This window comes from Staurois parvus, unplaced genomic scaffold, assembly GCF_062004578.1.
Source record: "Staurois parvus isolate SC_StPar_1 unplaced genomic scaffold, SC_StPar_1.0 ptg001302l, whole genome shotgun sequence".
Lineage (NCBI taxonomy): Eukaryota > Metazoa > Chordata > Amphibia > Anura > Ranidae > Staurois > Staurois parvus.
In genome coordinates, this window is record NW_028319098.1 from 10,764,095 (window position 1) to 10,788,161 (window position 24,067).

General features: G+C 40.4%; 1 protein-coding gene across 1 annotated transcript in view; it reads right to left on the minus strand.

The window, feature by feature from the left end:
• Positions 1 to 858: 858 nt before the first annotated feature.
• The window catches only part of TERF1 (telomeric repeat binding factor 1), a 55,165-nt gene continuing 31,956 nt past the window's right edge, over positions 859 to 24,067 (minus strand). The window contains exons 7-11 of the mRNA XM_089661041.1: positions 17,958 to 18,035; positions 15,822 to 15,887; positions 15,336 to 15,430; positions 10,593 to 10,669; positions 859 to 1,644 (exon numbers count right to left, since the gene is read on the minus strand). Coding sequence (XP_089517167.1) covers positions 1,477 to 1,644; positions 10,593 to 10,669; positions 15,336 to 15,430; positions 15,822 to 15,887; positions 17,958 to 18,035 — 484 coding nt within the window. The 3' untranslated portion in view covers positions 859 to 1,476. The remainder of the gene's footprint in view (positions 1,645 to 10,592; positions 10,670 to 15,335; positions 15,431 to 15,821; positions 15,888 to 17,957; positions 18,036 to 24,067) is intronic.

Sequence of the window (24,067 nt, forward strand, 5' to 3'; positions counted from 1 at the left end):
ACTTGAACAAAAATGAGCTGCATGGTCGAGGTGCCAGAAAGAAGCCTTTACTGCATCAATGACACAAAGGCCTAGTTAGGCATGTCAAGGTGTTGTCAGGCATATTGTAACTGGGCTTTTTTGTGGCATTGGTGCAGGAAATGCTTCTTTCTGGCACCACGACCAAACAGCTCATTTTTATTCAAGTATCACCGTATTGTACTCCTTAAAAGCAACCAGACCATCTTTTTCCAGAGCAGCCATTATTTCTTTTGAGGATGCCTGTGGGCTTTTCTTTGAATCCCGGACAATTCTTCTGTCAGTTTTAGCTGCAATGTTTCTTGGTATACCTGACCTTGACTTGGTATCAAGAGATCCCCGAACTTTCCTCTTCTTAATAGGGGATTTAACAGTACTGATTGGCATATTCAAGGCTTTGGACATCTTTTTATGTCCTTTTCCATCTTTATAAAGTTCCAGTACCATGTTAAGCAGGACTTTTGACAGTTCCTTTCTGATCCCCATGGCTCAGTATCTAGCCTAGTCAGTGCTTCCATGTAAGAGCTAACAAACTCATTGACTATTTATACACTGACACTAACTGCAATTTAAAAAGCCACAGATGTGGGACATTAACCTCTAATTGGCATTTTAACCTGTGTGTGTCACCTTGTGTGCCTGTACCAAGGCCAAACATTCCAGGGTATGTAAACTTTTGATCATGGCCATTTGGGCGATTTCTGTTATCATTATGATTTGAAAAGGAGCCAAACAACTATTTGATAATAAATAGTTTCATATGATAATCATCCTTCAATAAAAGAGCATTTTTTTGGCATGATCAGTCATATTTTCAATATCAATGCCAAATTTTCACAATTTCTGCCAGGGAATACAAACTTTTGTGCAAACTGTAGCTTGGTTAGAAAATATTGTTTTATCTCACTTTGCTCCTTCTTGGTAATGGCCCAGAACAAAGCCGGTATACACTACATATAATAGCCTGCAGTTAAGTGCCCATAAAATGTTTACACATCATTACACAGGAAGGTGCTCAACTTTCCCACATATTTGCATGCCCACACACTCTAATTTAAATAGTTAATAAATTGCCAAGATAGGTATTTTCACTGGTCATTCTATTAGGGTGCAGAGCTAACATGGGCAGTAATTTAGCATACAAAGACAAAAAAGGACCAGATTTTAACAGTGTTGTCCCTTACAGACTTCCCACCTTGAACACACACTATATGCATGTCATGTTATATTACCCCCATTCATCTATGCTTCTCTACTCAGCCAACTGCATCACAAATCAAGACCCTCCTCATTAGGAATGATTGGAGTAGTGCAAAAGCTTTTCTCTGCCAAAGCAAACATATGAAGCAAGTGCAGATTGTTGTTCCTGCCTCCTGTCAGTATGACAACAGTTTATACGCCTGTGAATTTGTGTACTCCCAGCATTCTACTGGAATAATCTTTAGTTGTCGACCAGCATCATACTTCATCGACCATGTTCAGCTTCTTCATTGTTCGCCACCTGTCTTTTAGCATAACTCCTGTTCGGTTGTTGAATTCATAGTTGGCAAGTATTTTATGCCAGTTCCCCACACCATATTTTTTCACTCCCTTTTTTAAGAGATCATCTTCTTTCCATGTCCAGGGCTACAGAGAATTAAAAAAAAAAAAAAAAAAAAAAAAAAAGACACTTACAAAGGGAAAAATATTAAGAGTCAGATTACAATTAGTCTGCAAGCATCACTGTAACAATTAGAAATCTTTTGTATTAAGCAATCATTTCTATCAACACAAGATCATATTTGTCAGAGAACTGATCAGTCCTGATGGGAAATTCGTAGCATTGGAACACTGATATTTTCTGTGAAAGTAAAAGACAGCTCAAAAAACTAAATCTATGATCAATCCAATTTAAATGGACAGTTTTGTTATAAGCCACTTAAAGATCTGCTTAAACAGTTTGAAAAATTAAAGAGAATTCCAATTGTCAGGGACAAACACGGTCATACGAGGAGGACTACAATATCAGCAGCCTTATGTAAGCTCCGACAGTCAGACTGGTAGAGTTGCATGGGGAAGGGAGTATAAGCAGGTAGTCTTTAAAAAGACTCTGTCACTTTGCCCTGAATTAGTCAAGCTATAGCCTCTGGCTGTAACTTAATATTCAGATCAATATTCTTATCCAGTTCTGTTCTCAGCAAGCGTTAGGAATGCTCCACTTCAGTACCAACATGTCCTTTAAAGTGATTGTAAAGGATACATTTTTATTTTTTAAAAACAACAAAACTGTTATACATATCTGCTCTGTGCAATGGTTCCATTGACACACAGAGTGTGTCCCTTCCCACTGGCTGTGTGGCTGTGATAGAGAGAGAGAGAGAGAGAGAGAGAGAGAGAGAGAGAGAGACGCTGCTCTCGTACATGTCGCTGGAACGGAATTGAGCTCAGGTAAAGATAAGGGGGGCTGGGGGCAAGCTGTACAGAGAAGATTTTATACCTTAATGCAGAGAATGCATTAAAGTAAAACACCTACCTTTACAACCATTTTAAATTTCACTCATCCATACCTTCATTTTCACTCAAACTAAACAGACATGAGATGACATATCTGTCAAGCTATGGTCTTATTTGTATAAAATAAAACGGTGCCTACGCTCTTGAAGCCAGACATGTATCAGTTAGGAAACTTCCTAAATATTAGAGGTCTCGCCCCACTACAGATGCTCTTGCCTTTGTCGCCCTCTTCCTACCACTGTTAATGTGTGAGCTAGTGTACTGAGTTCCCTGAGGGTAGCTGTATTGGGTCTGTACATTCTTCAGTCTATGTTCACCTTTGGCCTTTAGTAAAACAATGCCAACTCTAATGGAAAAGAAAATATTAACACTAAGATTTTACAAAACAGAAAAATTAAACAGTAACTAAAATTTATAATGTCATTAGAAAATCAGTCACATATGGAAGTGGCCTTTTTTACTGACATTCCAAATATCTTGGCACAGTGATGAGACCTATACAGAATGTCATGATGTTTGAACCATCAATCCTGTACTTGAACAGCTTTATTATACTGAAATGAGGACATTTAGATCCTTTGCATTGAGAAAGGGTCAAGCTCATATACAACAACAAAAGAAAATAATACATATAAATATTTTTATCATGCCAACAAGCTCACTAGACTATTTACAATTCATATTTTATAAAGTGTAAAGACAATTAGGGAGAATATGTACCATAAAATGTTTAAATAGTTCTCTGAAACAATTGACAATGACTTGTTCAGGAGGATGTCATTGTGAGCATTTTAACAGAATGCGGATGACATAATTTCTACAGCCACTAGAAATCACAAAGTGTCTTTGTATTATCTTCATGGGTGGCATGATCTTTTGGCTGACAGTATGGGTGTGAATTCTCTTGTCTCTTGTGGTCAAATCTACTCAGCTACATTTACATCATTCAAATTATTCCACAGTGATTCTGAAAGTGTATTGAGGGGCTCAGATTTGCTGCACATTGGTAAATAGTTATATTTTGCATAAAAATAGTTTGATGACTTTTCTTTTGACAATGTGACTGCAGGTGGTAATGATAAAGCATTCAAAGTCTATGATACATTGGCCAGCAACAAAAAAGTATGTGTTCCATAGGTGAACAAAAACACTTTGAAGACAAAAACCCAGTTGTGCCATATTTTATCCTTTATCTTCATTTTATACATAGCAGCTCTAATCTTAAACATGTTCCATGTAGTTCTGGTCAGGTCATATATAAAATTAAAAATTAGTGAAGCGCTTGTATCACATGAATACAATCATGTATCTCCATATAGTGTAATTATAAATCAAAGTGACCACTATATATAATAAATGTGTGTTGACTCCCTCTAGTGAAAAGAAAAAATAGTGTCAACCAAAATAGCTAAATAACACACATTAGGAAACTAAATATATAGTGCATAAATCAAATATAATGAACAGAATATATATACGTGAAAACAGAATATTGGCCACATACAATGGTGTCTAAATTATACATAAATGATATATGCCATAGGTGAACAAGACAATATCAAAGGTGAAAAAAATATTCCATGCATGTGACTGTGCTTTAAGCTGGAACACACACGTGATCTCCACTTCTAAGTGCAAGTACTCTCCTTCAAATGGCAGCAATGCCTGCTCACCTCCCTTCCTCGACCCACACAGGGCCTCAAAGCAGTTACCACCTCAGTGGTGTATTCCTCTGGCAGACTCCTTATTCCTCCTCCTCTCTTATGCAACTATTAGTAGCACAATTGGACTATTTTCGACCTACCCGTCTTTTGACCCTTTCTGTAAAGATCTCATATATCCCAGATATCCAATACAAATCAGATTGCAAGGCAGCAAGGTACAGTGTTAACTGCCTGGATATGGTTTTCTCTGGCCTGACTCTTTCTGCTGCAGTCGAGTAACATTTACAGGTGGAATCCCTCCCCAGCCTGCAACTGGACAGTGAAGGGAAAAGCAGCACATGGTGAACTCATCTCTTGTTATCACATGAGCACTGTAGCACCACTGATTGGCTGATTGTAGTTCTTCTTCTTCTCCAAGTCTGCACTCTGTTGCACAGTGAACCAGCAGGCCAACGTGAAACTATGGAGCCTTCCAGGGTGCATTCAGATCTCCTCACTGCAGACAACAAAATTGCCATTGCCATTGCCAGGATGGCAATTTTGTTGTCTGCAGTGAGGAGATCTGAATGCACCCTGGAAGGCTCCATAGTTTCACGTTGGCCTGCTGGTTCACTGTGCAACAGAGTGCAGACTTGGAGAAGAAGAAGAACTACAATCAGCCAATCAGTGGTGCTACAGTGCTCATGTGATAACAAGAGATGAGTTCACCATGTGCTGCTTTTCCCTTCACTGTCCAGTTGCAGGCTGGGGAGGGATTCCACCTGTAAATGTTACTCGACTGCAGCAGAAAGAGTCAGGCCAGAGAAAACCATATCCAGGCAGTTAACACTGTACCTTGCTGCCTTGCAATCTGATTTGTATTGGATATCTGGGATATATGAGATCTTTACAGAAAGGGTCAAAAGACGGGTAGGTCGAAAATAGTCCAATTGTGCTACTAATAGTTGCATAAGAGAGGAGGAGGAATAAGGAGTCTGCCAGAGGAATACACCACTGAGGTGGTAACTGCTTTGAGGCCCTGTGTGGGTCGAGGAAGGGAGGTGAGCAGGCATTGCTGCCATTTGAAGGAGAGTACTTGCACTTAGAAGTGGAGATCACGTGTGTGTTCCAGCTTAAAGCACAGTCACATGCATGGAATATTTTTTTCACCTTTGATATTGTCTTGTTCACCTATGGCATATATCATTTATGTATAATTTAGACACCATTGTATGTGGCCAATATTCTGTTTTCACGTATATATATTCTGTTCATTATATTTGATTTATGCACTATATATTTAGTTTCCTAATGTGTGTTATTTAGCTATTTTGGTTGACACTATTTTTTCTTTTCACTAGAGGGAGTCAACACACATTTATTATATATAGTGGTCACTTTGATTTATAATTACACTATATGGAGATACATGATTGTATTCATGTGATACAAGCGCTTCACTAATTTTTAATTTTATTTTGCACTTATTGGTATCAGCTAAGTGACAGCAGCTGTATTTTGTCAATTATTCCCATGAGCGCAGGAGGATCCCTTATTATTTAGGTCATATATACCATTTACTAGTTGGTGCATGAAATCACAGTCATCTACTAGCTAGACATTGAACCTTATTCAAAAAAATACAATTCTCACTACTCTGTGAGAAGCATACAGTAATTAATAACTATACTATAATAAATATACTTTTGTTATTAATCATTATTAATTACTACAGTATATGCTTCTTACATGGAAGAAAACTTTGATTCCAGTCACACCCCAGTGAGAACTAGGTATATGGTATAGTATTTCTGGCACGAGGCAGGGTCTCCATAGAGGTATCAAGATAGACATTGACATATCAGTAGAACAAACCTTAGATTCTCAGCTTTGGCCAGATTCTGAGAGAATTATGAATAAAGGCATTTTACAAATAGGAAATAGAACGTTTTGAAATCTGAAACATTTTTGACAACTACTAAAAGGTTCTTTTTACAGTGTCAGCGAATTGTAAAAGGAACTAAGATGTCGGAATGGGAACTATGGCTGGAATCACCATAGCGATATACAGGGCTGCTGTTAGAGAGCATGGGGCCCCATAAAGCCAACCTGACAGCCCGCCCCCAAAGAAAAAAAAAACAAAAAAACAATACACTTTCGTTATGAATGAACACAGTGAGCGATCAAAACCAGTCGCTCATTTTATTAATTCAAGAAAGGATGGGGCTGGTAAATGTGACTTATTTACTAGGCACCCCCCCATTCTGCATGCTGAAGTATCCTATTGTGTGCTTACAGCTGCCAGTGGGAAGGAGAGGATGGAAACTGGCAGCATTGTGAGGGTGGGGGCACACAGGAGGGCCTGGGCAGAATGGGGAAACGTATGGTGCACAGGAAGGGTGGTGGTTGTGGAGGGGGGGAGCAATTACCAGAACCGATCCGCTGTATGGATCTCTCGGCAGCAGCTGAAAGCCAGTGAGAGGAAGAGGAGAAGCCAGTTTTCAGCTGCTGCAGAGAGCCATACATGGGATCAGTTCCAGTAATTGCCTCCCTGCCATGCCGATCACCCTCCCTGCCCACATCTAATACACCCAGCTGCCTTGGCCCTATACAGGAAGACTGGAGGTATCCCCTTATCCAAGGCCCTGGCGATATACAAATATCTTAATGGTGATTCCAACATTGGGAGGAAACTATTCAGTCTCAGGTCACTCAAGAAGACACAAGCCACTCAATGAAGTTGGACGAGAAGTGTTTTTTTTTTTTTTTTTACTGTTAAAGTGGTAAGGATGTGGAGCTCCCTTCCACAAATTGGTGGTTGCAACTGGAGGTGTTGCTAATTTAAAAAAAAAAAAAAAACTCTTAGAAGGGCATCATATTGAGCATAATATACAGGGATATGGGAAGTGGAAGAGACCTAATACATACATACACACCCACACAGGTTGAGCTAGATGGACTGGTGTCTTTATTCAAGCTTACCAACTATATAAAAATGTAACTAAGATACTGGGCATTGTTACCATAATATTCTATTAAGGACAGTAGACATGTGAGAAGAAAAGGGAGAGAGTAAGGTCCAATATAAAAATGAGGATACTATATAAAGAGGGATGAACATGAAATTCAAGGCAACAAGTGAAATTTATTAGTGTATTGTTAATGCTTTCCAGGATACATTTTAACTGTGATTAACGTGAACCTTTCTTTTCTCTATGCATAGCAAAATGGTTGCTAAACTACTCCCACTTTCCTAGCAGCATGTATACACTGTTCTTTGCTACTGCACTGCTCTATTTGGCTGCTGGAACCAAGGAAAGAAAGTCCTTGCTTGGTAAAGGAGAGGGACATTGGAGCAATGGAACACTCTGGACCGCTCTTTCACAGGGTCTGTGCATAAAAAAGGACACAGACAGCCACAAAGATTTAGCCAGAAATACAGTCAATTTAAAAGAATGAGTTTTATGATCTTAATCATAACCAGTAATGCAAGGATATGATGTGCTTACAAAGAAAATACTGTACATTGCAATTTATTGTACTTGTATTGTAAGGGAAGGTTTCTCATATGACTGTAAGGATGTGCAGTGTTAACCTTGTATAACTGTTGCGTTTAATAAACAGAATGAATAATTATAGGACATGTACACCTTAAAACAATAGCAGCAAAAAACAGCAATGAAACATGAGCATAAAGAATGTAATATAGTAATGGCACCACCTAGTGTACAGCCACTGTGGCTGACAAGATGTGCAGCTAGATCAAATCACACCAAGAAGTGCTGTGACTGAGTATTACTTTAAATCAAGCTGAGCACTTAAAAGCAGTGAATAGAATGGTATTTATGTTGCTTTGCTCAATGGCACTTGTAATCCTTTTGAGAAAACCTTACACAGTCTTAACTGACTTACAACCCATTAATTGCTATTACAGTCCTGAGTCTCTTTCACTTGTAGAACTCCAGAACAGGGGAGCTCACAAATGAACAAATTCATTTTAAGGTACAGTTGCCAGGATACAGCACAATGGAACAAGCAAAAAGCAAAGATGATTTCCCAAGGTAATTCATACCATAATTTAGGTTTTTAATATTTTCAAAGAAACTAATCATAATTCAATTCATGCAATCAAATGGATCACCAGATATATATCTTCAGTCATGGCCAAAAATATTGGCACGCTCTGCATTTCTGTCAGATAATGCACCACTTTTCCCAGAAAATTGTTGCAATCTTTTGTTTGTATTGGTACGACACAAAAAAGTGGAGAAACAAAAATCTGACATTCCACAGACAAAATTATTGCCACCTTCTCATAATTGTAAGAAATAATTGCATTCCAAGTTTGTGATACTCCTCTAATTTGTAATTAAACTCACCTGTATCAATTAACAGATCTTAATGTTTCTGTGTCCACTGTGCGCAACATTGTCAAGAAGTTTACAGCCCATGGCACTGTAGCTAATCTCCCTGGACGTGGACGAAGAGAAAAATTGATCAAAGATTGCAATGAAGGATTGATTGAATGGTGGCTAACAAACTTTGTTCAACTTCCAGACAAAGTGAAGCTGAACTTCAAGCACAGGGTACAACTGTGTCAGCTCGCAGTATACATCGCAACCTGAATGAAAAGGGATGCGCTAAGGTAGGAGACCCAGGAGGACTCCATTGCTGACATAGAAACAAAAAAGCCAGATTGGAGTTTGCCAAAAACTTACCTGAGAAAGCCAAAATCCTTCCGGGAGAATGTGCTGTGAACAGACGATACAAAATTACAGCATTTTGGTAAAGCCCACCATCCTACGGTTTTCAGAAAAAAAAAGAAAAAAAAAAGAAAAAAAAAAAAAAAAAAAAAGAGGCCTTTAACCTCCCTAGCGGTCTGATTATGTCCATATTTCTGTGCTGAAAGCGGTACATTTTTTTGCATGGAAATATGTCTTTTTTTTATTGTAGGCCTGTAATTTTTAGGAATAACTCACTGAAATCTGTCCGAACAAGAGTCTAGTAAACATCCCGGGTATGATAAAACTTGAAACACAAAATCATAAATTATAATTTAATAATCATACAAAATAATAAAATAATAATAAATTTAATTCAATAATATAATTAAACCAAAAACACTGAAATTTGAAATATAGCGCCAAGTTCGTACATTGCTGAGCAAAGTCGCAGAATAATTTTTAGTGTCTGATGATGAATTTCCCCCACGAGTCATTATCACTCAATTCTGCAAGTAGTTCTAATTTACTATCGCTGTTCTCTAGCCGGTCTAAAACCGCTTTTGACAAAAAGGGACGCTTTTTGGACGCCATGGACTTTTCTAAGTTTCCAGGCAGAAAGAACAGTAAAAATTCAGGCAGGGCACAGGACAAAATGTATGTGAAATGCTTTGAAACAGTAATGTTTTACTATGTAATATTCATTTATTATAAAATGACAGTTTTTAAAATTGTTAAATTTGCTGCCAGTTCTGGCCCCCGTATGTCCCGACGCTCGCAGGGACCGGAACACGGATGCCGGAATCGGCCAGAGGAGATGGCCGGGGACGCATCGCGGGAGCGAAGGACAAGGTAAGCGCTGCAGGGAATCCCTGAGCAACAAGCATGGTAAGCCCGAGTGTAGCTCGGGGTTATCGCTTTTGGTACTGAAACTTTACCCCGAGCTACACTTGGGAATACCGCCAGGGAGGTTAAAGAAAAGAATACAGTCCCTACAGTCAAACATGGTGGAGGTTCACTGATGTTTTGGGGTTCCTTTGCTGCTTCAGGCACTGGATGCCCTGACCATGTGCATAGCATTATGAAATCTGAAGACTACCAAAGAATTCTAGGTTGCAATGTAAGGCCCAGTGTCAGAAAGTTGGGTCTCCGTCAGAGGTCATGGGTCTTACAGCAGGACAACGACCTAAAGCACACATCTAAAAGTACTCAGAAATGGTTTCAGACAAAGCGCTGCAGAGTACTGAACTGCCCAGGAATGAATCCAGATCTCAATCCCATAGAGCGCCTGCAGAGAGATCTCAAAACAGCAGTTGGGAAAAAGAACCCTTCCAATCTGAAAGACCTGGAGCAGTTGGCAAAAGAAGAGTGGTCCAAAATTCCAGTAGAGAGGTGTAAGAAACTCATTAATGGTTACAGGAAGCGATTGATTTCAGTTATTTTTTCCAAAGGGTGTGTTATCAAATATTAAATTAAGGGTGCCAAAAATTTTGTCCAGTCCATTTTTGGGGTTTTACGTGGAATGTTTCTGATTTGGCTTTTTGTTTCTCCACTTTTTTTGTGTCATAATGCCTAAACATTTGTAATTGCAACAATTTTCTGGGCGAAGTTGAGCATTATCTGACAGAAATGCAGGAGGTGCCAATATTTTTGGTCATGACTGTAAAATATATAAATAAAAAAAGAAACAAAAAAAAACTCACTTGAAACACAGTACCTGTTTTTTCTTGCTTGCTCCAGAACCGGAAGGTTTTTCGGGCAATATGTTTTCTTGATTGTCAGTACTTTCTTTTTCTGTGTGCACAAACATATTTGAACATTAAAGTGTATCTAAACTCAAGAATAAAAATGTCATCTAATGCAGACTACTAGTCCTTATATGTGGTGACAGCATTTGTTTTATTTTGTAAATCTTTTTTCCCCATTTTTCACCTTGTGTTCCTGCCAGTAACACACTTCCTCTTCTTGGGTGACAACATTCACTCACTGTACTGTATTTATGGAGAGGCAGTGTTGACACCCTAGGGCGGGATGGCAGAACACCTCTTCCTCCTGTTCGCTATAGCATGGTGGGAAGCATTTGGAGCCCACAGAAATAGCTGGCAACAAAACCTATGTAAAACTTTCAATATTATATATAGCAGAGGAACAGGAAGCAGCACCAGACCAGGACAAACCCCTTTGATGAAGGGGGTGCAGTGGACAGGCCACAGGGAAGGGCAACAGACTGGAAGTTGTATGCACATTGCAAACAGCGCTGATGTTGTGCAGTAGCATAGCGCCAAAGGCAAAAGTTGTAGATTGTGGTGGACGGAAAGATCTAGTAAAATGCATCCTGGGCCATAAGCCATGCATTTAGTCCAGACAGCAAGGGTCTGGCAGATTGCCATGGATGTAACAGCAGGTTACATTGCAAGACTAGGGAGGGCAAACAAGGCCTTAAAGAGGACTTCTAGCTTCTTGTCCTCTGGGTCATTAAAACCATCTTCATGTTCAACAGGGACTGTTAAGGTTTTGCTAAAATAAGAGATGGCTGGTTCCATGACAGGAACAAACCATTTGTTCATGACTCTTCAATAAGATATTGCTGAACAAATCGTTTGGAGCTGTGCGTAATTCTTTTCAGGATGAGGCCAGTCAACATAAAAACATAGGCAGTATAAAAGTGAGTGGACTGGAAAAGTCTTAAGTGGTCTCGGCAGTTTCAGGAAGCCCAAGCTAGAGACCTTAGAGGTGGCTTGACCCAGGTTGCTCTAAGGCAAGGTAGGAACATATCACATCAATAAGGACCAAAATTGTATCCTTTGGTTTAGGAGATCTCAGTAGAGAAGGTCTCCTCTAAGCCTGATTCTGTGGAAGCAGAAGACTACTTACCTTCATCCTCTCTCGCCCTGCTTCCTAGAGAGTGCAGCTCCCGCAAGAGAAAAGTCAAAAACCGATCCTGGAAGGGAAACTGAAGAAACTCTTTGCAATCCATGTGATTAACTGTCTCCAACTGAAACAGGATACTTCCCATAAAGTTAGATATGGTAGCAGAGAATGCCTATCTAGTCAAAAAATAAGAGGGGTGTGAGCCTGAGGGGGGCAGATGAAACCCGAGAGTAGGGCTCAGTATAAAATGGCACCAAATGTAAAACACCGGCCCTCCTGTTTAACGGTTACGGTACAGCATTAAAAAGTGTTGCAGCCCACTCCATTAACCTGTTCCGGAGATTAGATCCTGCACACTGGGAGCAGGTTAAGGGGCACTAGTCAAATGTCATTATCCAAGTGTTGCATGTTGAAAGGGACAAGCCAAATCCTGAGTTCACCTTCATGCTCCCAAGGAGGACCTGCATACCACTCTTTGACAAAACTTGCATAGTATTGAGTTTATCAAAGTGTGCACCCATTCAGAATTCAATGCTCAAAGCAAAATTACAAGTCAGCCCTGCATCTTCTTTCAGGTGGGGTTTAGGTACAGCCTCCCAAGTGTCAGCCAGGGAATAAACCAATCAATGAAGAAAAATGCAGGGGAAGCCAGAGAAGTAACATAAAATTTGATGAAAGAATCTTACAGCATATAAGGAAGTTCCTCTAGGGAGAGAGAAAGAGAAAGTCCATCACCTGACACTAGCAAAAAAAGGAAAGGCTAGCGGTTTGTTGGAAGGGACATAGAATAAATGCCCCGACCTTTTTTTTATCTAGTGTTCAGTCACCTTAAAAAGGTAGCTGCCTATAACTCATAATTAAGTCTAAGTATTCTGTGTCCTGAACTATAAGAATAAGATAAAAAGTTTTCCATGCTCGAATAAAAATCGTGCAGGAAGTAGGTTTACAAGCTCAAAGCATGGTGTGAATAACCAAATCCAAAACGCCCCTGTCTTCCATGTCTCAACAGCCAAGCCATCATAGCCAGCAACCAAGAAGTAGAGTGGAAGAGTGATCCTTGTGATACTACACTCTGAGGTCAATCCAAAGCTATAGAATGTTCGCAGTTTGGATCCTTCAAAGTAGGGTGCAGATGTTTCAGAGGAGAAAAGGCATAAATTAGGGCATACTGATCCCACAACACCACCAGGGCATTTGCCATTGGGTCCCAAATGGATCTGTTCATTTTTGTGTTGAATCAAGAAGCTAGTACATCCACATCCAGCGTTCTCCAATGCAGACATGTCCAGGAAGATCACATATAGGAGAGATAATTCCTCTGAGTCCAGACAGTGTCTACACTATAAAATCTGCCTGCCAGTGTTTCACCCCATTAACCTGCATTACAAGATCAGGTGAACATCACCAAGGACAGGGTAGACTCTAACTCTGTTGCAACACTCCTCGTGGCCCCTGATAATCACTGTAAGCCATTGTCCGACTGAACCCACACCTGATGACCAGTCAGAAGGGAAGTTCAAGTGCAGTAAGAGAAGAATTGCTTGTAATTCCAGAACATTGATTTGAAGTTCATATTCCTCCTGTGGCCAACAACTCTGAACAGACAATCCAAAACTATGCCTCTACCCTAAACAATGCTGGGGACAGAAGCCACGACATGAGCAGGGGTGTGGAAATTTTTGAAAAAACTGCTTGTCCAGGGACTAGATCGGTGCCCCAATCTACTTGTCCAGATAAAAAAATAAAACATTTTTTTAACCAAAACTGTATTTAAATTGGAGGTGATATTAGGAATGTCTGGGGCTTTTTAAAAAAAGAAAAAAAAAAAGAAAAAAAGGGGGGCTTTATGGCAACTTTATATATCCTCCTCCCCTCCTTGTCTCTCTCCAGCACCGCACCCGGGGACTAGCAGGGAGGGAAGAGACCTTGCAGTGTAATAAGCACCGATTGGCTGCTCCTCAGGAAAGTGTGGGTCAGGGCTTATCCTTTTTCCCTTTCGCTGACCGCCGTTTTTGCATTTTTTACACAAATTTAAAAAAATCATTTTAGGGCTGAAGATTACATAAAACCCCCTAACATTACATATATTCTGAAAGCAGAGACCCTATAGAATAAAATAGTGGTAGTTCCAATTTTTTATGTCACATAATATTACCGCAAAATTTCGGTAAAAAATACAAGTAAGTTAATTGTAGGGCACAAAAAAGCAATAAATTACCCAATTTTTTTGTAAAATATGAAGTTGCACCGAGTAAATAGATATCCAACTTGTCAAACCTTAAAATTGTGCACGAACTTCAGTACCCTATATTTTCTATAGGTTGACACTTTTAAAAGCTCCTTATAGGTCATCAGTTTAGCGTTACGGATTATGTCTGCTGCTAGAATAATTGCTCTCATTCTAGTGTGCTCACCGATATGTGACATGTGTATCGCAATCAACGTTTTCATGCATAGGCGCCCCAGCGTGTGCATTTATGTTTGTACGTGTGTATATGTGGGGGTCCTCCATTTTTTTTTTTTTGAGGGTATGTGCTGGGTGTAACTGTCATTTTTTAGACAAAAAAACCCCCCAAAAAACTTTGGTTTTTTTACTTTTTTGTTTTTCATCACATAGGGGACAAAGTCCCCTATGTGATTATTTTTAGGTGACAGTTTCTCTTTATTGAGGCACCCGGGGTCTAAAAGACCCTGAATATTTCTCCTGAATGTAACGTGCTGTACATTGCACCGCATTACATTCTTTCCCAACTTCCATGGCCGGGAATCTCTCAACGGGGACCTGGAAGTGACATCATTACATCACTACCAGGTTATGACAAAAAGGGGAGGGGAGTTGACATGTTTGCTCTCCTCCCTCCCCTCTAGCTGATGGTGGTGAGCCGGTTCCAGGCCTGTAGATGGGCAAGCGGAGCCCTAGAGACCTCACGGGGGGGGGGGGGGGGGGGTATGAGAGGCTGGCACTGTGTGGAAGCAATCGGGCAGCACATGGAGGAACATGAATAAGAACGTGGTTCAACAACCTGAATGATTGAAAAGAGGTCTGTTCTACATTTCTGAGACACAAGTAGATGCAAAGTGATAAATCAAGGTGAAGGAAGGAGGCGCAACTATTCTGTAACCTTTGGAAACTACCTCCAGCACCCATGAGATTAGCTAAATCTCAAATCTCTGCAAAAGTCATTGTCCTCAGATGCAGATTTTTGGATTTTATGTTACTGATCTGAACACAGTACATGTTTATGTCACCTGTGTGAAAGTGTGCATTGAAATGCATTTTCAACTGAGATACAGCTGTGTTCAGATGGGGCTGCATTGATAATTAGGGCACTGATGGTCAGTGCCCTGATTATCAGTGTAGATGTCCCCTCTGAGGAATGCCACTTACCAGCTCTCCTCACGCGCTGTCAGCACCAGAATTTCCTGTTTACATGTGATCAGCTGATTGGACCCCGGGGCAGCGCATGCGCAGCTAGAGTGGGAGGACGTCATATGACATCCTTCCTTAAGAAGAGAGATCCCGCTCCTCTGTAATTTCCTTAAACGGCGGGCGGGTGGCGTTTAAACTTGTCTCATGATCTTCACTTACTCAGGCTGGGCTTTTGCGGTATCCTGCTGGTAAGGACTGGTTTATCTGGATGCCATGGTGTGCCCAATCCTAAGGAAAATAATCGTCTTTGAGGCCTGCAACAAGAGTCAAAACGTTACATATGCACTGGAATACCCTGGCAGCAGTGGCGTAAAAAACAAAACAAAAAAGACCCCCCCCCCCCCCAAAAAAACAAAAAAAAAAAACAAACCCCCCCGCCCCCCATTGGATTTGATTTACTAAAGGCAAATATACAATGCACTGCAAGTACAGTTGCTCTAGAGGTTAGTAAATGAGGTAAAGCTTCAATTTGAAAAGAATACCCAATCACATGGAAGGAAATTTTTGCTTGCACACGAGTGGATGTTAAAAATCAGCAGAGCTTCCCTTCATTTCAGAACTTCTCCTTAGATCTAGAACAAGTGAACTTGTAGTGCGCAGACTATTTGCCTTTAGTAAACCAACCCCATAGTTTGTGTTTCGTACCTCTCCGATGATTTATCTGCAGTTTGCGATTTTTCCTCCATTTGTTTATCAGCTTCTACTTCATGACTAGTAAATAAGAAATGGTAAAAGTAAACTTATTTTAAAAATTATGGTACCTAAAGGATAAATTCAGCTTTGGAACATGTTCGAGCCCCTGCCTCCTCTACAGCCCCCCCACCCCGTAATTCCCCCGTTCCAGTGACAGAACAGGGGGTCTTCTCACCGCACCTGCTGGTACAATTTAAAAACAGCGTGGCTGTGCTCTGCCCACACGGCCATGTCATTCCTTCACTGCATGTAGTGATCAATGAACTGCAAAGGAGCTGGTGAGTGCTCTAGCAGTCCATTGATTCTTCCTGCCATTCAGTAACTGGATGCCCATACAATGTTTGGGAAGACAGCTTACTGAGTGTCTGCAGGATCCAGGTATCGCACCTGCAATCTGCTGATCGCGGACGCAGTGCCTTGCAGGACGTAGTGTAAAAAATAAATAAATATATAAAATGTACATTTTTTGTACCTGCAAAAAAAATACTTTTTTTTTTTTTTTTTAAAGGTGAACTTTAACCACTAGCCTACAGGGCACTTATACCCCCTTCCTGCCTAGGCCAATTTCCAGCTTTCAGTGCTGTGGCAATTTGAATGACAATTGCGCAGTCATACAACACTGTACCCATATGAAATTTTTATCATTTTTTTGTGACAGATAGAGCTTTATTTTGGTGGTATTTAATCACCTCTGGGTTTTTTTTTTTTTTCTTAAACCAAAAACCACTGAAAATTTTGAAAAAAAAAAGTTTTTCCTTAGTTTTTGTTATAAAAGTTTGTAAATAAGTGATTTTTCTCCTTCACTGATATGCGCTAATGAGGCTGCAGTGATGGCATTTCCCTGTTTACATGTGATCAGCTGTGATTGGACACAGCTGATCACATGACCGAGCCGACATCTTCGGCTCTTTCCATGGATCGGTGATCCGCTGAGCCGCGCATGTGCGGTGAGAATGGAAGGACATCATATGATGTCCTATCAGAACTAGAGAACCACCTTGCGCCTGTCAGACAAAACTTTTTTTTTCTTTTAGCTTCAGATAGAGTGTAGAGGGATTAGAACACCTGTCAGATTTTATTTGTTGTCTGTGTCTCTATTAGGAAGATTTACCCTGTTTACCCTGGAGACCTTTATCACCGAAAGTGAAAGTAAAAGAAATTCCCAAATTTTAAGTGCTACACAGAACAGGAAAAGAGGGAAAATCTTCTAATGGGGACTTTACTTTTGGTGACCCTGGTGATTACCAGGGATTTTCCACACATTTTGGAGGGATTTCCTCTCATTTCCTGTTTTGGCTATGAGTCAGAAAGTTAAACTGAAATCTCCTCGGTGTGACACAGATGGGAAAAAAACTGACACTATCCAAAAAAAAAAAAACAAAAACACACTTTTGCCCTTAGTTCTGTTTCAACCAGACTCTTAAAAAGTAGATGTGCTTGGAAGAATATGGAGGCTTGGATAACCAAAAGGATGCTTGCCTAGGTGTCGGGATGATTCAGAATCATTGCAATACAATATCACCAAGACTCCCTGTGCGAGCTGCTGGCAAAAGCAATCTGTCATCTGTCCTTAAAGCTTATGATTTGTGTGAAATGCAAGAACAGCAACTAGGCAGAGAAATCCCCTATCAATCATGATTACTACTAGTGCCACCCCAAAATCCTACCTTTTGAGCTGCTCCCTTAGCCAACTTAAATTGTCATATGGGTAGCTTGAACAGAGGAAACAAGGAAGTGAAGGCATTGAAAAAGGGACACTGAGGAGCACGTGATATGTGAGTGACAACGCAGCAGCCACAGCATTGGCTGCTATTGACACGAAGAAGAGGAAGGACATGAGAAACTGCAAGATCAACTTGGTATTTATCTAAATATATAAGATGAGGAAAAAAAAAAAAAAAAAGTAAAACAATATAGATAAAAATTCTAAATATAAATTCTTGGAGAAAAATGTTCATTTTAACGGCACTTTAATAAAAATTACCGCTTTGTTTTCAAGGATCTTCTAAGGTTCTTAAGATACCTTCTGTTTATCTCTCTCTCTTTCTCCATATCAAATAGACATTAAAACAAAGAAAACAAACTTACTCTTGTAAATCAACATTGTTCTTATGTTGATGCTTGTGTTCACATTCACTGGAAGAATTTCCGTCTCCCATCTCCACACTATAAAATTATAATTATAGTTAAAAACTTATAGCTGAATATTGAAGCACACGTCACACAAAGAATATAGTTAAATTCTTGATGAATTATTCCTCCATTAAAATTAATTCCCTTCATTTTTTTCCTGGAGGCAAACTAATGTGGCAAGTGTTGCCTTCTTTAAGGAGTAACCACACTTTCAGAATAAAAACAGTCATATGTCCTTCCAACTTTCCTTATCAATTTAAAATACTGTATATACCCTAAAGATCACACATACTGTATAGATTTCTATCACTGTCTTCTCCCTGTCTTGCCCAGAGTTGGGAATGTCTACATCCTGCATGGAGCAACTGCAGTAATGTATATGTGGCAAATATGCCCTGCAACCACGAAAAAGGCCCAGCTCAACAGCTCATACAGAGGTACGAATTCTAAGTGTAGTTACTCTTTAAGTCAGAGTGACTTGTTTAAAGCTGAGAACACATTACAATCTGATTGTACTATCCTTTACCCTTAAATCACAAAAAGGCATTTTCTTGGAGTCTATTGAGGGACACAGGAAGTCATCTACTGTCAGGTTATGCCGTTTCTTAAAGGAGCACTGGACACTGCAAATAAAAAAATCTGCAGGACCAACAGCATGATCATAAACTCAGACGGGTGAGACCTGTGTCCTTCAATGGACAAAAAGGATTTTACTGTGAGTACAAAAATTCTTATTTCTTTCTTACCCATTGAAGGGAACAGGAAGTCATCTGCTGTCAGGACTCCCAAAAGCTGACCAATTGAGGGGTAAGTAAGCATAAACCGCCCAGGAGCTACCTTCTTCTCAAAGAAAGACCAACCCATCTAAGTAGGAAGGCTCTAGGCCTCTACTCACCTTTCCCCTTTTACTAAAAACCACATCAGTATGCAGTTTTGTATGCCAATATGATGACATCTTACTTTGCTTTTTACTTATAATGACTGTATTTTCACTTTGTGGTTGAGTGAGGCACTGGTGATTTAGCTCTGTCCTCACATATGCATTCTGAAGAGCTACATGACCAGTGCCTTTAACTTCAGATGATGTGCACTGTGACATGTTTCAGGAGGCAGACCCCGAGTTTTAAGAAGTAAAGGTAGATTGATTATTCTGCGTTAAGTGAAAATGACCAAAGAATGGGGAGGAAAAGAAAAGTAAGGAATGCAAAGAAATAAATCCTGCAATTTTCCACTATCAGCTACTTGTTGATTTCCATTACTAAAAATTTCCAAAGATTTACCAGAGAAGAACCCTGACTACCAACCACCTGCAAAGGGTTGAGTCTGCCTAGATAACCCAGGACTTGATCCCACAAAGTCAAAATGACTAAAGGGATAAATTACATGGGCAGTACCCAAACAAAGGTAGGCAGGAGATGGAAGTTAGTTTATCAGAAACTGTTGGGAAGCTTTGCAACCATGGAAATGAGGATCAAGTTAGACACTCCAACCAGTACACAATAAGCACCTGAGGCAATCCCTAATATGGATCCTGCTGAAAAATATTCCTTCCCATCTTTAACCTCAGAGTCATGGGGCTAAGAATGCTCCTGACTTCTCAGACTTATGAACAAGGACACCCGTGGAACAAGTCTTGTGAGGACAGTAAAGAATAACGGAAACATGCCAGAAGGCCATCCAGCACAAGTGTATCAGACAAGGAAGAGGGTCCTAACCCCAGGTAGACAGGTCCCACAAGATCAGTAAGGCATTACCGGTTTCCATCACATGATACCTGTAGCTGGAGACTAGTTTGTTTTACTCACAGAGCAACACAGGGTACTCCTCCCATTTCTTTCCCCTAATACAGGGTCTAAAGCCAGGGTGCACAAACCTCTTCAATGTCCAGAAACTACCAGTTGGGAAGAACTGCCCTCCAGGGGTTTGCCAAGAAGGGCATCAGTGTGGGAAGAATACAGGAAATAAACCATCTCTGCTGAAGCAAGGACTCTTTCCTCATTCCTCTTTGGTGGAGAAGACACACCAGTACCTAGATGGTGCTCAGTGGTTCATGTGCTCCTATAGCACCGCAGTACACTCTAGTGCCTTGACGTGGCCATTGTGGCTTACACATATATTTGCAAAAGTGTGCGACTTTGTTTTTAACGTGAAGTGTTAGACAGGGTCAATTCAGTTTGTTGCAGACTAGCTGGTAAGTGAAATGGAAATTTTAGTTTTTTCATGAACCAGGAGACCTGATCAAAATGGATCCCCCTATGTATAAGGTAACACCTGTTGCGGAATTCCAAAATGTAGTCCTGGAGACAATAATTCACCAATCAGCAGAACCCTCTGGAAATGGAGAGAAGTGCGTGTCTGATGGGGAAGCAGAAAGATAAGGCTAGCAACTACCTTAACCCTGGAGGCAGTCACATACGTAAGCTCGAAAATGAAACCGCAGGGTAAGGTGATTAGATAAACTATAGAGATGGAAAAATGTGAAGGGCTGTCCCCCAACACCAAACAAGGGATGAAAGATGGTTAGATACCTGGGTAATGGCAGGGGCATAAAGGCAAACATGCTGTAACCTCCTAAGGAATCTTAAAGAAAAGAGTTTTACCCAGGTCTGCAATTAGCAGCTTGGAGGGATAAATCTACAAAATCTGTAAATCTCGCAGCTTCCTCTTCACACACTGAAATAAAGATCCCTGGCGCTGGAACTTAATGGAGTAGTCAGGGTAAATTGAGAAGAGTGAATTCACAACGGCAAAAGAATCTTGTTCCAAGCTGCCCGAAGCACTATATCATGATTTCTGTAGTTTAATAACCTCATAGTGAAGGTACAAGGCGGTGCTCTAGGTGAGGTTCAGTGCACTATCTCCACCACAAAAGTCAAGGAGGAGATCTCTGAATAACTGGGTAAGCAGGGTCTCTGGGTTTCACGGTCTGCTTTCAGCCTTTTCTGGCAGGCCAAGCACACAGAGATTAAAATTATGCAAGCATTGTTCTTGGTTGTCCATATTTTTCGGGAGCACATCCACATCACTGACAAATTTTGGAAATCCTGCAGCAACAAGAAGAAGTCATTTTTATCTTGTTGATATTTTTGGTGAGGCTGACTTGGCTGCTAGAAATAGCCCCAAGGATTTTTTGTGAAGTTGTCTGCCAGCTGTGGGATAGCTGAAGTCTATCGGTGCCGAGTCTGAGAAGATGAGTCGGCTCATGTCACAACGTTGGTCTTTCTGACGGAACTGCTCACATTTGCTCACTGCCACATGGACTTTTCTAGGGGGCCCCATTTCAAGTCAGAATCATAAAATTTATTTTACAAACACAATCATAAAATGAAATACAGTTGTAGTTCCTTCACATTAAAAAAGAAATTCCACAGCTAACATAAAAACACTTAAAGTGTTACTAAACCCAGGACCCTGCATTCACTATATTTGGTCTCCCAAAATACACAGAACATGAAAATGCAATTATTTTAGTAAATATAAACTACTAAATACCTTTTTCTAGTCAGCAGTTAGAGCAGTCTTGTGACTATCAGTGTCCAGCAGAGCACTGGTTAAAGCTTGTGGAAGGAGTTTTCATTTTCACCTGATTGTCCTGTGAGGCTGCATAACCCCTGAACCTCTGTCTGGACAGTGATAATTGACCCTGTGCTGATCACATGCACTCTCGCAAAAAACAAAAAAAAAAGGCTCTGTTTTATCAGCAGATGGAATGGGGATTGTGGAAGAAGGGGAGGATCAGAGAAGACAGGACCAAACATCCTTTTTACACAATGCGTGGGGGGGGGGATCAACCCCTTAGGTTCCACAGTCAGTATAACAAGCATGCTTTATTATATATACAGACTGAGTTTACTGTTGTGGGTTTAGTAACGCTTTAAATGAAGACACACATACGATATGAAATACATAACTCCAATCAGTCTAATGGAAAACACCTCAAGCATTCAAAAGCCATATGGATCAAGGAAAGAAGCTATTCTGCACCCTTGAGGTACGAGGACAAATACTCGACCAGAATGTAGCAATGTATATAGAACATTACTAGGAAAAATTTTTAAAAATATTTTCTCTCCTATGGCACCTCCCACCCCCAGTTCCCCAATATTCAGTAAGCGAACACCTACAAAAATCTTCTGTGCCTATTATCCTTTGCAAGGCATTTCTGTCATGGACCGTGCATAATCCTTGCCACAGAGAAATGTTATACATTAACACTTTCAATTGCAGCTTTATAAAAACGAATGGGGACTTGCTCTGAAAAGCCTGCCCACCTTAGCTTCATAAAAGGACAGTCTCTGATGGGCCTTGCCCACCAGATGGAATATGTGCCCTGTCAACAACAGACCCCCCTAATTATTGTTCCCAGGAAGCGGAACTCTTCTACCCTCTCAACTCCCATTCCATCAATCACCCCCAGCTCATACCCAACTTCCTGCACTTTCCTAAAATCAATAATATCAGTAATAATAGCAGTGTCCAGGGAAACTTTGGGTAGCCTCAGGCTGAAAAGTACAATGGTTTCAAGCATAGGCTTGGGCTGATGGGAGTCGTGCACAACGCATCTTATTCCAATCACTGCTAGGCTCTACCTCTCAGTCAGATGGCAGTCATTTTGTCGTTCAATATGTTCAGCATAACATATCGTTTTTGTATTTCATTTTTTTCTTGGTTACAATTCATTTAATCTAAGAGTCATAGGGTCACAGCTTTAATTGGCAAAATATATACTTTTTATGTACCTCTATTTCCATTACTGATTATGAAGTTTTGGTTTTAAACTTGATCTATATGCCCTCTAGTGGGCATTCTGCTAAGTTTTCACTAATACCTCCTATATATAACCAAAACACCTGAGATAGCCAAAAAACTTAAAACAGTGAAAAAAATATATGAAATGTACCAAATAATGCTGCTGCTCAAGTGATATACACTAATAATACTACAAACTTATAAACCACAGCGCATGCCACATTAATATGCATGGCTCAAAAAAAATTAAAGGAACACTCTATAATCAGAGTATAGCATCAAGTCAATTAAACTCCTGGGATATTTATCTGGTCAGTTAAGTAGCAGAGGGGGGTTGTTAATCAGTTTCAGCTGCTTTGGTGTTAATGAAATTAACAACAGGTTTACTAGATGGGCAACAATGAGATGACCCCCAAAACAGGAATGGTTGTACAGGTGGAGGCCACTGACATTTTTTCCCTACTCATCTTTTCTGACTGTTTTTCACTAGTTTTGCATTTGGCTAGGGTTAATATCACTAATGGTAGCATGAGGTGATACCTTGACCCTACAGAGGTTGCACAAGCAGTCCAACTCCTCCAGGATGGCACATCAATACATGCCATTGCCAGAAGGTTTGCTGTGTCTTCCAGCACAGTCTTGAGAGCATGGAGGAGATTCCAGGAGACAAGCAGTTACTCTAGGAGAGCTGCACAGGGTCATAAAAGGTCCTTACCCTATCAGCAGGACCGGTATCTGCTACTTTGTACAAGGAGGAACAGGATGAGCATTGCCAGAGCCCTACAAAATGACCTCCAGCAGGCCACTGGTGTTAATGTCTCTGACCAAACAATTAGAAACAGATGTCATGAGGATGGCCTGAGGTCCTCTAGTGGACCCTGTGCTTGCTGCCCGGCACCATAGAGCTTGATTGGCATTTGCTATTGAACAGCAGAATTGGCAGGTAAAAATGTACATAAAAATAAGTGAAATGTATAACAATAAAACAAGACACTCACTCTTTATTGCCAGCTGCATGTTGCAACTGAGCTGCAGTGCAAGCATGTGTGTGTCTAATGACATGTACAATAGGACCTTTACCTGTCAGTCACGATGTGCTAAGGGCGAGTGTTCACTTCAAGCTTTTTTTGCATTCTTATACAAGGCTATGGACATTTAAAACCTGATTGAAGGGGCTCAAATGCAGGTCAAAAGGAAGCCAGCTGCAGGTTAAATGCACCTGTGTGAAAAATTGTTAATGATGCCAGAAGCATCTCAAACTATGTCATCGAAACAAGCCTAAAGCCTGTTGACATAGGCTGTAACACCTGTCCTAT